General features: G+C 39.7%; 1 protein-coding gene across 1 annotated transcript; it reads left to right on the top strand.

Annotated features, from left to right (window-relative positions):
- The first annotated feature begins 842 nt into the window (after nucleotides 1-842).
- Nucleotides 843-3,969, top strand: LOC121009031 (protocadherin alpha-4-like). The gene is made up of 2 exons (XM_040441972.1): nucleotides 843-3,209; nucleotides 3,949-3,969. Exons 1-2 carry the CDS (start codon nucleotides 843-845, stop codon nucleotides 3,967-3,969), a joined length of 2,388 nt encoding a protein of 795 aa, XP_040297906.1.
- The last annotated feature ends 13,409 nt before the right edge of the window (nucleotides 3,970-17,378 follow it).

Raw genomic sequence — 17,378 nt, 5'->3', positions numbered from 1 at the left:
TAAGCAGAACCTATGGAGCATGCTCTGCTTTATGTGAAGACTATAAAATACTGAAAGAGTTATGTACAGTACAATGGAAATGAAAAAGTATCTATGAATGATAAAAGAAAATGGAAAATATGTCTGAAACATCTTTTCTATATAAGCAGTGGTATTCCCCTGTGTCTTGTTCTGAGGTTTCTTTGTATCTTACAAATTGTAAAAGTATATAGATATACTGTCATTATAACCATAATTATTGGTGTCAGTAATTTAAATATTTCATAATTTCCCAAAATAACTATAGATCAACTAGTCTGAAAAGAATAGCAAATAAATATACTACTATTTTTATTCCAAACAATACAAGGAAAGCAACATTTCTATTTATATAGAGCCTCTATATTGAAGTTGGTACATCATTAAATAATGTATTTACATAATGCATATTATAATAAAATTTAATCAAGATAAGAATGCAAAAAATGACATGAATATATTGACTTATTCCAGATTATGTTTTCAGTATAGGAATTAAAAGATTCTAAAATTGTTAAATACTGTATATAATTTAATAAAGGTACAGTTTAAATTTAAAATAATCAAAAAGTTAAAATATGACTACTTAAGACAGAAAAACTAATTTGAAATGCAGCCTAGAAATTGAGCACTAGATGGCAGTCCACACCAACTAATAGCAGAATAGTAACAGGAAATGCATTTCTCCATCATTAAATTAAATCCTTGATCTTGGGATACCAGCCATAGTAGATTTTTTTTTTCCATTTTCCTCTTTCTTCCCTCAGTGAATGTGCCTTTATTTTTGGACAGATTTTGACCTTTACCTTTTCTAAATTTAAGAAATGCTCTATCAGAGACAGGATTATCAAGCAAGAAAAAGATTGGTTTGTTTCTTTTTGCTACAAATATCTTGGGATATGGTCCTGAGTCAGCTGCATTATATCATTCCGGAGGAATCCAAGCATGGCACCTTTGTTGGAAGAATTGCTCAGGATCTTGGACTGGAGTTAGGTGAGATTAATTCCAGAATGTTACATATTATCTCTAGAGATGAGAAGGAATATTTCCAGGTTAATCTGCAGAATGGAATCTTATTTGTTAAAGAGACAATAGACAGAGAGTCATTGTGTCCAAATACTCACTTCTGTATTATTCCTCTGCAGGTTATTGTAGATAAGCCTGTGCAGATGTATCGTGTAGATGTAGAAATAGAAGATATAAATGACAATAGTCCAGTATTCTTCTCAAGAGTCACTAATCTGGTCATATCAGAAATGAAACCTTCAGGATCTCGGTTCCCATTAAAGGTAGCTGGTGATCCAGATCTTGGAATAAATTCTGTAACAAACTATGAGCTCAGTGCAAATGATTATTTTGCATTAGATTTCCAAAAATATATAAATCAAATCAAGTCATTAGAGCTTGTGCTTAAAAAAAATTTAGACAGAGAAAAGCAGTCTATTCACAATCTGACACTTACAGCTTATGATGGAGGCAAACCAAGACTGAGTGGAACCACATATATTATTGTTAATGTGGAAGATTTTAATGATAATGCTCCCATGTTTGGTCAGCCATTTTACCAGTGCAGTGTTAATGAAAATGCTGTAGAAGGAACGTTAGTGTTCAAGCTAAATGCAACTGATCTGGATGAAGGAAGAAATGGAGAGATACTATATAAATTTAGCAACATGGTGTCAGGGGAGGCAAAAGAAACATTTATCTTAGACAAATACACAGGAGAAATAAGAGTAAAAGGGAAATTGGATTTTGAAATTGTTAACATGTATGAAATTCAGGTTGAAGCTATTGATAATGGAGATTTACAGCTAGTTGGACATTGTAAAGTTCTAGTGACTGTTGTGGATGTCAATGACAACCCTCCTGAAATGACAGTGACATCATTATCCGTTCCTGTTCCTGAAAATTCTCCTCAGGGGACAACAGTTGCCATCATCAGTGTTCATGATAAAGATTCAGGTTCAAATGGAAAAGTAAACTGCTATATTTCGGATTCTTCACCATTTAAAATAAATCCAGCTTTCATGGGTGATTTTTCTTTGACTGTGAATGAACATTTGGACCGAGAAGTGAAAAATAAATATGAAGTTATAATTTCTGCAAGAGATGAAGGTTCTCCTTCCCTGTCTATCTCAAAAGCTCTGAAGATTGATATAAGTGATGTCAACGACAATGCTCCAAGATTTATCCAGTCAGTAGACACAATATTCATTAAGGAGAACAACCCACCAGGGTCACATATATATACAGCATCAGCTTATGACCCAGATATTGGGCAGAATTCTTTTATTACGTATTCAATTAGTGAGCGCATAATTGATGGGATCCCTATTTCATCCTACATTTCCATTAATCCAGAAAATGGGAAGGTTTTTGCTTTAGTATCATTTGACCATGAGCAGATTGCATATTTCCAATGTCACATAAAAGCCACTGATGCTGGCCTAAAAGCTCTTAGCTCTAACCTTACTCTAAACATATTCATTGAGGATATTAATGATAATGCTCCTACATTTACCCCACTTCATTCTGAAATAACAGTTAAAACTACTAGGTCAGCAGAACCTGGACACCTGATAACTAAAGTGAAGGCTGTAGATCTGGATTCTGGATACAATGCTTGGACATTTTATAAAATAAAGGACCTGGGAGGATCTGGAAAATCTCCTTTTACCATAGCACATCAAACTGGAGAAATTACTTTAAAACGGTCATTGACAGATTCAGATAATGATGAGTATAGATTGCAGGTAATAGCTCAGGATCACGGAGAACCATTTATGACAACAGAGACTCAAATTGTCATATCTGTGGTGGAGTTTGGAGAAGAATTAAAGTTTGATAATCAAGAGACCAAGGTGACTTTTGAAGCATTTTCTGATGAAAATATTTACTTGGTTGTTGCAATCTGCATCATATCAACTATATTTCTCATTACTTTAATTGTGTTCAGTGTGTTAAGATGGCAAAAGTACAGAGATGAGGTCAATGAGCTGAAAGAAAATTACAAGATCTGCTCTAACACTGGAGGGAGCTGGATGTATTCTCAGCACACTCAATATCAAATAAGCTCCAATTCATCCCGACCTAAAAGTGACTTAATTGTCTTTACTCCGAATAACTTTCAAACACCAGGGAATGAAGAGCAAGTCAATCCACTAGGGGTAATTTTAAGCTCCTCTTATAAGGTAAGAAGAATCAAATACAATCTTTTATATCTTGTTTTAAAGATGTCATGTATATCATATTGCTTTTTATATAACAATATGTTAAAAAGCAAAAAAAAAACAACATACAAAATACTATGAAGTATAAAAAATATAAAAAAAATTCAATCATGTCCCTTTCCCTAAAATAAAAAAATAAAAAATATATTAACAATGATAAAATATAAACATCATGGGCATCGCCGTGTCCAAAAATGCATGTATGATTAAACATATGCAGTGTCATTGCTTCTGTTTATAAGTTGTTACACTGTGGCAGCCATGTTTTTTGACATATACAAAATACGTTATTCAAAGTTAAGGTACTGTCAAAGCTCCTGAATTTAAGGCAGCAAAAGTCTCTTGTAATTTGTGCTATTGCTGTTGTTAAAATATTAAAAATTGTCACAGAAACCGTGATAATACCCCTGAATTGGGATTGGAAGAAAGGCTAAAACAAATTAGTTGGATGTTATGTTGATATACTGTGACAGCTAAATTTTCTGACAATATTGATTTATGATTAAGGCCTGCATGTGCAAAAATCCCAATGGTTCTGTACTTAAAAGCCATGGGCACTATGGAGCACATTTATTAAGACCATAGTTTTAGAGGCCGGTTTTAATAAAGCCCTAGACGAGATGCAGGTCTCATCATAACTTCAGCAGGATCCTCCGCCAGTTCTAAATTTAAGATAACTTTCTTGCTATCTTACATTTAGACCTTTTTCTATGCCTATTGACCAGTCCCCTTTCCCACCCATGCCCACAATTTTAGACCTGGCGTGAGTGTGAGAAGTTGCAGATTGTAGGCCACTAACCATTTCACTGCAATCTTTCCCTTAAATACGCCTAAAATATGTCTATATTTCAGATTAATAAATTACCCCCTAGATGACTATTACTGTATGATGCCTCTGTAACACAACATGTTATGGAGGAACTGTATTTTACCCTGAAAGCAATACATCTGATTTAGCACTTTGCTTTATATCTATTTTATTGGGTCACTCCCACTCATAAAAATGGATTTGTATGCAGTTCTTATAACATATGTCGATATTGTCCTTCCTGATTGGCTGATGATGACTGCAAGGCATTATGGACAAGTCCTTTGGCCATGGTCTTGTGATCCTCCATCCTCATCTTTTCTGTCCTGCTATGCTGTCTTCTGGTATATATTTAGACACCATTTTCACCATTTTGGTTTTTCATCATCTTAATATTTGCTGAGCCCCAGCTCTTTCTGTGACACACATGGTTATGAGAGAATGGAGAATAGGTTGAAAGTCTGTCTGAGATGGTGTCAAATGGGTATCTGGAATTGTGGACTAAACTTGTTTCTCTACATAAAGGCAGTGACACCTTATCTTTTGAAATTAATTGACATGGAATCGATTTTCACCATGTTTTTTGTATGGACTATTAGTACATTTATATAAATTAATCATTCATTACTCTTCTCAGGACTAAATACACTTATTTATTTTAATCTTTTATAATAACTACGGAAATCCATACCCCTTATCAGTTTAGTTGCTCTATTTTGTACCTTTTCCAACTCCAGGGCATCCTTTCTTTCAACTGGTACCCAGAAGTGAACAGAATATTTTAGAATACACCACTAAATAACAGTGTATATACAATGGGTTACAGCATTTAGCAGATCATAAGTGATCAGGCTTACTTATGATTGGAGCCCTAGGTTTTTGTACTATGGATGAAGAAGGTGTCCATGGTGCTGTCCATGACTCTAGAATCTTGCAGATTAGCTGTTACCATGTAGCACCAGCATATACAATAGAAAACAGATTCGGAATGCATAAATTTTCGAGTATGGCTCCCAGAAATAAATCAATGCAAACCAAATAAACCTCAAAGGGGAGAAAGGGAAATAAAGCATAAATTTTACTGGTAATAATAAAATTGATGCACTGCACCAGGTAATGACAATCACAAACATAAAACAGGATGCAAAACATATCCAGACCAGCAACCCTGTAGAATGTGATGCAATGGGACCACTAAACCAATTAATACTCACTAGTGGGGAACTAGTCAGAATTCAATACATAAATTGGAAAGTTGTTACCAATCTTGGAGTGCCACAAAAAAATTAAAAGTTTCAAGTGAAAAAAGTGTCCTTTTCGCAAAATAAAGCAAAGAAATTTATTTTAAAAAAAAAGGAATGTAGACATATTAGGTAAATCCACTTCCGTATCGACCAGCTCTATAAAAATATCACATGACCTAACCCCTCAGTTTAATAAAAACTGCAAAATTTTTTTTTTTTTTGTCACCTTACATCACTAAAAGTGCAACACCAAGCGATCAAAAAAGCATATCTAACCAAAATACCAATCTAACCGTCACCTCATCCTGTAAAAAAATGAGCCCCTACCCTAAGAAAAACTTAAGTAATTTAAAAAGTATACATAGTAGGTATCGCCGTGTGCGTAACAACCTGCTCTATAAAAATACCTCATCACCTAACCTCTTAGGTGAAGACTGTAAAAAAAACTGTGGAAAAAAAGCCATTTTTTGTCACCTTACATCACAAAAAAGTTTAATAGCAAGCGATCAAAAAGTCATATGCACCCTACAATAGTGCCAATCAAACTGTCATCTCATACTGCAAAATGATACCCTGCCTAAAAAAAATCACCCAAAACATAAAAAAACTATGGCTCTCAGAATATAGAGACACTAAAACATTATATATTTTTGTTTCAAAAATGATATTATTGTGTAAAACTTAAATAAATAAAAAAAGTAGGCATATTAGGTATTGCCACATCCGTAACGACTGGCTCTATAAAAATATCACATGATTTAACCCCTTAGGTGAACACCGTCAATTTTTTCTCTCACCTTACATCACTAAAAGTGCAACACCAGGCGATCAAAAAGGTGTATGCCCCCAAAATAGTACCAATTTAACCGTCACCTCATTCCACAAAAAATGAGCCTCAACCTAAGTCAATCGCCCAAAAACTAAAAAATAACTATGGCTCTCAGAATATGGCGACACTAGAATATATTTTTTTTGTTAAAAAAATTATATTATTGTGTAAAACTTAAATAAAAAAAGTAGACATATTAGGTATCTCTGCTTCCATAAGAACCTGTTGTAAAAAATATCACATGACCAACCACTCAGGTGAACACGAAAAAGTGTAATACCAAGCGATCAAAAAGTCATAAAATAGTACCAATCAAACCATCATATCATATCGAAGACAATGAGCCCCTACATAACACAGTCACCCAAAAAAAAATAAAAAATACGGCTTTTAGAATGTGGAGACAATATTTGGTAAAACTGAAACAAAGAACCAAAAAAAGTTGTCATATTTGGTATTGTCGTGTCTGTAGCAACCTGCTCTATAAAAATAGCACATGAGCCAACCTGTCAGATGAACGTTGCAAATAGCAAAATATAAAAACGGTGCCAAAAGGCTTTTTTTTTTTTTACCTTGCCTCACAAAAAGTGTAATATAGAGCAACCAAAAATTATATGTACCCTAAAATAGTACCAACAAAACTGCCACCATATCCCGTAGTTTCCAAAATGGGGTAATTTTTTGGGAGTTTCTACTCTAGGGGGTGCATCAATGGGGCTTCCAATGGGACATGGTGTAAAAAAACCAGTGCAGCAAAATCGGCCTTCCAAAAACCGTATGGCGTTTCTTTCTTTCTGCACCCTGCTGTGTGGCCATATAGAAGTTTACGACCACATATGAGGTGTTTCTGTAAACTACAGAATCAGGGCAATAAATATTGAGTTTGGTTTGGCTGTTAATCGTTGCTTTGTTAGCGGAAGAAAATAATTAAAATAGAAAATCTGCCCAAAAAATTTTAATTCTGAAATTTCATATGCATTTTCAATTAATTCTTGTGGAACACCTAAAGGGTTAAAAAAGTTTGTAAAATCAGTTTGGAATACCTTGAGTGGTGTAGTTTCTAAAATGGGATCACTTTTTTAGAGTGTCTACTCTCTAGGGGTGCATCAGGGGGGCTTCAAATGGGACATGGTATCAAAAAACAAGTCCAGCAAAATCTGCCTTCTAAAAACCATATGGCGTTCCTTTCCTTCCGTGCCCTGCCATGTGCCCATACAGCAGTTTAAGACCATATATGGGGTGTTTCTGTAAACTACAGAATCAGGGAAATAAATATTGAGTTTTGTGTGGCTGTTAACTCTTGCTTTGTTACGGGACAAAAATGGATTAAAATGGAAAATCTGCCATAAAAATGAAATTTTGAAATTTGATCTCCATTTTCCATTAATTCTTGTGGAACACCTAAAGGGTTGACAAATTTTGTAAAATTAGTATTAAATACCTACAGGAGTGTCGTTTCTAAAATGAGGTCACTTTTTTGGAGTTTCTACTCTAGGGGTGTATCAGGGGGTCTTCAAATGTGACATTTCAGCTTAAAATTATCCCAGTGAAATCTGTCTTCCAAAAACCATATGGCGTTCCTTTTCTTCTGCGCCCTGCAGTTTACGCCCAAATATGGGGTGTTCCTGTAAACTACAGAAACAGGGCAATAAATATTGAGTTTTGTTTGGCTGTTAACCTTGCTTGTTATTTGTTATTGGGAAAAATTGATTAAAATGGAAAATCTGCCAAATTGAAATTCTGAAATTTAATCTCCATTTTCCATAAATTTTTGTGGAACACCTAAAAGTTTAAAAAAGATTGCAAAATCAGTTTTGAATACCTTGAGGGTGTAGTCTCTAAAATGGTGTAATTTTGTGGTGGTTTCTATTATTGCCTAACAATGTGGCTTCAGACCTGAACTGGTCCTTAAAAAGTGGGTTTTGGAAATTTTCTGAAAAATTTCAAGATGAGCTTCTAAAATTCTAAGCTTTCTAACGTTCCCAAAAAATGAAATGGCATTCACAAAATGATACAAACATCAAGTAGACATTTCGGGAATGTAAAATAATATTATTTTGGAGGTATTACTATCTATTATAAAAGTAGAGAAATAGAAATTAGCAAATTTGCTAATTTTTTGAAATTCTTTGGTAAATTTGGTATTTTTTTATAAATAAAAAATGAAATACTTTGACTCAATTTTTCCACTGTCATGAAGTACAATATGTGACGAGTAAACAATCTCAGAATGGGCCTAGATAAGTAAAAGCGTTTTAAAGTTATCACCACATAAAGAGACACATGTCAGATTTGCAAAAAATGGCCTTGTCCTTTAGGTGAAAAATGGCTTTGTCCTGAAAGGGTTAATGGCAGATGAAGTTCAGTGTTAATAAATGTTAACCTATGAATCCACAGGAGGATTTAGTTATAACTAGAGATGAGCGAATTTTTTAAAAATTTGATTCACCGGGTCGCCGAATTTTTGGGGAAAAATTTGGTTAGATACAAATTTATTTGCGGCAAATTATGTTAAAAACTGCTATTTTGGGGGGCTGCAGAGAGACTTTATAGGGTTGTAGAACATTGTGCCTTTCAGTAACACGCATAGGGAGCCTGCTATGGTAGTGATATAATATTGTGAGTCAGTATGACACTCTTAGAATCACTGCATACTTCACTTATTTGGGCAGTCACGAGGCCAAAACTGACCAAATAACTGTAGTATCAACTTAGCCTTATAGATCGATGTTAGCGACAAGAAGAAGTGCAGTCATTTTACACCCTTTTCAGCTGATTCCACATAGCTGTCTACAGAACCTGTTCTATTAAACGCTTATACAAGTAGAGCCGCCTAACAGAGTGGAGAGGGTGTCAGCAGTAAGTTTGTGTTGATGTCATTGATTAATTAATTGCCCTTTCTCTGATCCGTCAGAACAATAAACCACAAAAATGGATCCCATCTGTGGAGCATACGCATTAACTAGGTCAACATTTGTTCAATAATCCATGAGTATTGCCAATACCAAAAAAAACAGGAGTGGATCTAAAACAGAGATGACATGTGAATGGAATATTTGCATGTCTTCTGTGTTTTGTACCTACGATATTCCTACTTTTAGCTACCAAATCAGAAGCCAATTCTGTTGAGACCATACAGGCCTTACAGCTGCTACACAGATAGGATCCATTGTGCGTCTAATTTTTCCTTCCTTCTGACAGATCAGGAGAAAGGTCAAATAAATGATGATGTCAGCCAGACCGAAAGCCAAAATAGTGGACCAGTCATGAAGTGGGGAGGGTGGGAACAGCATGAGAAGTCCACAGAGTGGACCTATTATATAGTGCTGATGTGGAAACAGCATGAGGAGACCACAGAGTGGCCCAATAAAAGAGTCTGGAGGTGGCAGCAGCATCAGGAGTCCACAGAGTTGCATGACAACAAGAGATTGTGGAGGTGGCAGCAGCATGAGGAGGCCACAGAGTAGCATAACAATGAGAAATTGTGTAGGTGGCAGCAGCATGAGGAGGCCACAGAGTGGCACAATGAGGAGAGATTGTGGAGGTGGCAGCAGCATGAGGAGGCAACAGAGTGGCACGACGACAAAGTGTGGAGGTGCGAAGAAACCTGGAAGACAGGGGGCACACCAGAATTAGAGCAAGAGTGCCGACACACGGTATGAAACATACAATATAAGCCAAAAAAGAGAAAAAGAATACCGAGATACGAGCCGCACATCTAAAATTTATCAAATTTATTGAAAACAACCGACACAACAGAGACAAATTAAAATCATTGCATGCAATAAATCATGGCTGTGTGGACCAAATAAGTATCATACGCCACCCTGACTCTACCACAAGACCATAAGCATAATCCCACATAGGTAAGCAATAAGTAAGATTCAGTTAAAGTGCATGAAATCCATCAACATGAATGATGTAAGTATAATACTTATCATGGAAGTAGCATGGTGAGAGTATGCGTGGTGGACAGGGAAGAAAGCCCAACCCGTATCGCCAGGCTCTGCTGGCTTACTCAGGGGTGCCAGTGTGTGGAGGTGGCAGCAGCATGAGGAGGCCACTTCGGCTCTGCACGATTTAATAATACACGTTCTCAAGCACAAAAGGCTTGGCAAATTGATTGTCCGGGAATTTCCATAAAAGATTGGGATATTATATTGGCAAATTTAAGTTTAGTTTCTTATAATTTTTATCAAATTTTGGTTCCATTTAATATTAAATATTTAATAAATTTTATAAAAAAATAAAGTGTTGCCTAAGACAGGAGAGAATTGGCCAGTCTTCTGGTTATTCGACGACGTGGTTGCGATGGAGAAAGCATTAAAAAATATATATATATATATATAAAAAAAAATATATATATATATATATATATATATATATACTGTATATCTCCACCTGGAGAAGAATCCTGTCAAGATTGATGCAAGTCTGGTATCGGCTGCTCATCGAGCCAGATAATTCTGGAGGATCCTGCCTGGCATGGACAGGCCTCTAGTAGCTATAGACAATGAGAAGACAAAGCTTCAAGATTGCTTGGAGCCCGGAAGATTCGCAAAGTTTATCAAGATTCAAACCATAACTACCAGCTTCTGGTCTCTTCGTCAGGAAAAACATCACTAGTTCCCAGAGTAGTGTTGATCAAGCACCATAGTGCTCGGGTGCTCGGGGGCTCGGGCCAAAAACATCGGGATGCTCGGGTACAATACCGAGCACCCGAGTATAATGGAAGTCAATGGGAGAACCCGAGAATTAAACCAGGCACCCCCTGCTCTGAAGAGGGGAGGGTGCCTGGTTCATAGGAAAAGGTCAGAAATTGATGGAAACACCACCGAAATAGTTCAGGAACAGCATGGGGAGGATGTCTGGATGCATCTTGGACTCCCAGGTCACTGCTGGGAATGATGTTGTACGAGTAGTACGCCAATTTTACAGACTGACATTAATACGCAACAAAACCGAAGATAAAATCTATTTTAGAGGAAAAATTGCTAGGAAACATTCTTTCCTATATATATACTTGTATATAAAGTGCAAGTGCTTCCAAAAATTACAAGGAAGAGGCACTCCGATACAACCTGTATATATCACATAAAGGAGGGCCTCATTCACATTGTGGTACAATTGTTCAGGTAGTGGGACTCCTATACTCATAAAGCCTATGCACTAAGTGAAAGGGCTGCCAAAAATTACAAGGAACCGGCACTACAATACACCCTTTATTACACATAAAGGAGGGCATCATACACAGCCTTGAAAAATTATGATTGATGGCCTGCTGGTGACCCTCAAAAACATTAGGAGCAAGGGCCTGCTGTTGACTCTCTAAAACATTAGGGGCGAGCGCCTGCTGCTGATCTGAACATTAAAAACATTAGGGGTGAGGGTCTGCTGCTTAGCTCACCATCTAAAACATTAGGGGTGAGGGCATGCTGCTAAGCTAACCATCGTAAACATTATGGTTGAGAGTCTGCTGGTGAGCTGAATCTCTAATATATTAGGGGTGAGGCCCTGCTGCTGATCCGACTATGGAAAAAATTATGGGTGTGGGCTTGGTGCTAATCTGACCATCGAAAAAATTATGGTTGAGGGTCTGCTGCTGAGCTGACTCTCTAAAACATTAGGGGCGCGTACCTGCTGCTTTTATGACCATCTTAAAAATTATGGTTGAGGGCCTACTACTGAGTTGACCATCGAAAAAATTATAGTTGAGGGCCTGCTGCTTAGCCGACCATCAAAAATATTATGGTTGAGGGCCTGCTGCTGAGCTGACCTTTGAAAAAATTATGGTTGAGGGACTGCTGCTGAGCCGACCATCGAAAGTATTAAAGTTGATGGCCTGCAGGTGAGCTGACCCTCTAAAACATTATATGCAAGGGCCTTCAGGTGAGCTGACCCTGTAAAAGTGCGGGCCTGCTGGTGAGCTGACCCTGTGCACATTAACGTAAGACCAAAGGAGATTGATGTCGTCTCCCCACAATACTCCCAATATAAGCAGGAAAATCAGAAAGACCTTCAAAAATTAGAGGTATGGGAATTTTAAAACATGACTAAAAAAAAAATATCTCAACACCATAGAGACATACAACAAATATAGAACACTTGTGTGCAAAAATCAACACTTTGGTTACAACTTACTAAAAATATGTCACCAGGCAGGTTTGGATCATAGAATACAACATAGGGGAGGAAAAAATTGACCAATCTCACCCGTCCAGATGTGATGGATGGTTATTTCGGATGTGGATCGTTCGAATACCCCTAGGTTGCCATTAGTGCCAGCTCAGGTGCGTGGTCCATGTACCACCAAGCAGAAGATAGGAGTTCTCCAATGTGTCACACATGCGAAGCAGGGTAGCTCTTGAATGTCTATGCAGAGGTGGCAGCAGGAACAGCCATTACTGATTACATGAATTGCTAAACTCTGAATATTCTAAATATCAGAAGTGGATAACTCCAGCTGTGAGTCAAGAGACCGTACTAAAGATGCAAGTGGTCGGGAAGAATCCCTAAGGTGCTTTAAAGTGATAAGGGACTTAAAGGTAATTACAAACTACAGTAGCCTAACTACCAGTGGGCAGGGGCCGCATGACTCCACGTCCATTCTGACCCTCGGTGTCTCGGTAAAGGCGCCACTTCACGCCCTTATTTGCAAAATCCGTATGACGAGTCAGGTGACTCGATCATGTGATGCCGAGACCGCAGCCATAGGCACGCCAACGTGTTATGTCATGCGCCCCGTGGAACGCAGGCAGCGATCAAATGATGCGGAAGTAAAACAGTGGGGACAGCAGCAGTGGCGCCCCGCAGTCGGGTATGCCCCATCGGAGGAATGGACATTCCGGCTAAGGGGCCGAGGCATCGATAACTGATGTCTGTTAGTATACAACAATAATTCAAAGAAAAGGGCATTTTATGCAAGATCCCCCCAAGTGTGATCAACCGCACATAAAGGAAAAGGGAGCCCCAATGGGTAAAGACATATGCACATGACAACAATGCAGAAATAAAAATGTAGAAATATATTCCTGTAGCAAGAATACGACTATTTCTATAATGGTATAAGCTCAATGAAATAGAGATACTGGAACTAATGGTACGCTATACATTCAAAAATGCGTTTAGAGGAAACAGCTGTAATTAAGTTGTTCATTCAGACCAAGCGGGGCCATAGTCTTCAGATAGTAAATCCATCGGCCCTCTTTTTGGAGAATTAGATGGTCCCACTTGCCACCTCTACGGGATATATGACCTTGTCAATACTCTTAAATGATACCCTTGCCCTGCCCTGATGATGGCATATAACATGCTGGGCTACTGGTGTATCCCTTCCATTGGCAATATCATTCAGATGTTCTCCTACTCTTCGCCGAAATCCGTGAGTGGTTTTGCCAACGTACTCTATGCCACACACACAAGTAAGGAGATAAATCACCACTCTGGTTTTACAATTAATGTAATGTTGAATGGAGTACGTTTTTCCCGTGTTATGGCTTGTAAACTGCAGGCCTGTGTTGAATTATCTACAGGACACACACACATTACACTTGAAGCAGCCCCTTGTCCGTGTCTGCTGATTTAACCATGAGCAACCCAGTGGAGTTGGTGGAATGAATTCACTATGGATCAACCTGTTATGTAAACTCTTCCCCCCAAAGGTAGGTAATATGTGGATATACCCCCACCACGGGTTGCAGATCTGGATCCATAGTGAGAATTCCCCAGTGTTGGGTCGCTATCTGCCGTATCTGTGGTGACGCCCTATTGAATTTGGTGACCAGGCGAATCAGACCTGTATCCTGCTCCTGTATTGGTTTAGGGGAAAGTAAATTCAACCTTTCCTCTTGCAGGGCTGACCGAAAGGCAGATCTAACAACCTTATCAGGATAGCCCCGCTGTTGAAATCTGGCTCTCAGGTCCGAGGCCTGACGTATGAACTCCCGTTTAGTGGAACAATTCCTGTGAAGGTGCAGGTACTGTCCCTTGGTAATTCATCTTCTGATGGCTACTTTCCGTCTCAGAAGAGAATTGGTAGAACTGGGCTTTCGGTAAACCATGGTATCAAGTTGCCCTCCCACATTCCTGGTGATCAGAACATCCAAGAATGGTAATGACTGCCTATCAGATTCATAGGGGAAGCATAGATTAATCTGATTATGATTCAACCCCTGAACAAAGGACTCAAAAGATGGTTTAGGCCCGTTCCAGATAATAAAAATGTCATCGATGTACCGCACCCATAGCCCTATTTGGTCACTAAGATGCCCCCTATCCTCCGTGAACACCAAAGACTTCTCCCACCAGCCCAGGAACAGATTAGCGTACGATGGGGCACATGGACTCCCCATCGCGGTGCCCTGAGCTGGTGGTACAATTTGTTATTGAAGAAGAAGATGTTGTGAGTTAAGGTAAACTCCAGAATGCGGAGGACAAAGCGGCAATGGGCGCGGTACTGACAACCTCGTGACCTTAGGAAATGCTCCACTGCTTGGAGCCCCACAGAATGTGGAATACTGGAATACAATGCTTCCACATCAATCGAGCAGAGCCAACTACCCTCATCCACACGTACCCCCTCAATACATTTCAACAAGTCAGTCGTGTACCGTGTGTAGGAAGGAAAGGCAGACACAAAAGGGGCCAATATCCGATCAATATAGATACCCAGATTCTGACATAAATTGTCCACACCTGAAACAATCGGTCTGCCCTTAAGAGGCAAGACACCCTTGTGTAGTTTCGGGAGACAATAAAATGTCAACATATGTGGATGTATCGGTAGAAGGAAGTCATTTTCATCTTGTGTGATAACCTCAGATTGTTTGGCCTCATCCAGAATACCCTTAGGTTCACTCCTAAATTTTTGACTAAAATCTTGACTAAGTGCCTGATATGTATCACCATCCCTCAGGAGGGACTCACACATTGTACGATATTGATCCACATCCATGATGACCGTATTGCCGCCCTTATCCGACGGTTTAATCACCACTGACTTGTCATTCTCCAAATCAGCAATAGCGGCCTTCATGGCAGGATCACAATTAGGTTCAGAGGGTTGGAGTCGCATCCCCTCAATCTGTTTGGTTACCAGATCTAAAAAAACTTCAATGCATGAGACTTCTCCTGTCTGGGGTGGCATCCTGCTGCTTTTAACTTTCAGGCTAGTGAATGGTCCTGTTCCTTCACTACGATATGTTTCTGATTCAAGGGCATACAAAAGACAAACGTCTGGTAAAATCTCTATTGGTATCCCTAGTTCTCGACACTTTTTTCTCTCCTGATGCCGAAAATGTTTGTGCCACCGAAGCTTACGAATGAATAGGTTCAAATCCTTCATCAGGTTAAACCTATCAAAATTCGGTGTGGGCACAAAGGTGAGACCCAGCTCAAGAACCTAGGTTTCAATCTTACTAAATGGACGGGCTGACAGATTGACAACCTGGGGGCCAGAGATTAGCTCTGTGTGGGTGGAGCCCAACCAGAGAGGTGATTTATCTCCTTACTTGTGAGTGTGGCATGGGGTACGTTGGCAAAACCATTCGCAAATTTCAGCAAAGAGTAGGAGAACATCTGAATGATATTGCCAATGGAAGGGATACACCAGTAGCCCAGCATGTTATATGCCATTATCAGGGCAGGGCAAGGGTATCATTCAAGAGTATTGACAAGGTCATACCCCCCATAGAGTTGGAAACTGGGACCACCTAATTCTCCAAAAAGAGGGCCGATGGATTTACTATCTGAAGACTATGGCCCCGCTTGGTCGGAATGAACAACTTAATTACAGCAGTTTCCTCTAAATGCATTTTTGAATGTATAGTGTACCATTAGTTCCAGTATCTCAATTTCATTGCTCTTATACCATTATAGAAATAGTCGTATTCTTGCTACAGGAATATATTTCTGCATTTTTATTTCTGCATTGCTGTCATGTGAATATGTCTTTACCCATTGGGGCTCCCTTGGCCTTTATGTGCGGTTGATCACACTTGGGGGGATCTTGCATAAAATGCCCTTTCCTTGAATTATTGTTGTATACCAGTGCTTTTCAATTATTTTTTGTCATGCCCCCCTAGGAAGAAGAAAACATTTTGCGCCCCCCCGCGCGACTGTAAATAGTATCATTTGTCTATAAAATTGTTATAAGTACACCTCTGCATAACACTGTATCCTTATTAACGTATAAGAGAATAAAAAAAGAAAGAAATGTGGATCGGACACACACTTATGGGGGGATCTGTGGATGACGGACACTTATGGGGGGATCTGTGGATGACGGACACTTATGGGGGGATCTGTGGATGACGGACACTTATGGTGGGATCTGTGGATGACGGACACTTATGGGGGGGACCTGTGGCTGGCACTGTTACATGGGGATCTGTGGCTGGCACTGTTATATATGTGCCATCCACAGTGCCCCCCCAGCCCATAACAGTGACATCCACAGACCCCCACCCCTTAACTGTGCCATCCACAGATTCCGTGTGCCCGCCGCCACCGTTTAAAATTATTAAACATGCCCCCCTCACTCCTAATAGTACCGTATATCCGAATTTCTTGTGTATAATGCCGGCAGGCGGGCCGGGCGGCCGGCGAGTCCCTCAGTGACGTCACTTGTCTGCGCCGCCTGCTTCATTCATAAAGCAGGCGGCGCAGGCACGTGACATCACTGAGGGACGTGCCGGCCGCCCGGCCTGCCTGCTGGCATTATACAGAAAAAATTCGGATATACGGTACTATTAGGAGTGAGGGGGGCATGTTTAATAATTTTTAATTCAATAATACATTTTATATTAGTATACCGGAGGGAGCGGTGGGGCGGGGCTATAGTACAGTGACCGCACCGCCCCACCGCTATTGCCGGCCCCCAGCTACTCCTCCCAGTCCCTCCCCCGGCCCCCGCTCTGTACATCGCGTCCAGCGCCTGCACTGGCCTCTGATGAGACGGGAGATGAGCGCTTCCACAATGGAAGCGCTCATCTCCCTGCCGCATATTACACTGCGAGCTGTCGGCCGCCCGGCGCCCCTGTTGCTATGGCGCCCTGTGCGGCCGCACAGCCCGCACACCCCAAAGGCCGGCCCTGAACGAGCCCCCCTTTACGGAGCCTGGCGCCCCACTATTTGAGAAGCACTGTTGTATACTAACAGGCATCAGTTATCGATGCCGTGCCCACTTAGCCGGAATGTCCATTCCTCCGATCTGGCATATCTGACTGCGGGGCGGCGCTGCCGCTGTCCCC

Source organism: Bufo bufo, chromosome 1, assembly GCF_905171765.1.
Source record: "Bufo bufo chromosome 1, aBufBuf1.1, whole genome shotgun sequence".
Taxonomy (NCBI): Eukaryota; Metazoa; Chordata; class Amphibia; order Anura; family Bufonidae; genus Bufo; species Bufo bufo.
This window is presented reverse-complemented; position numbering and strand designations above follow the sequence as displayed.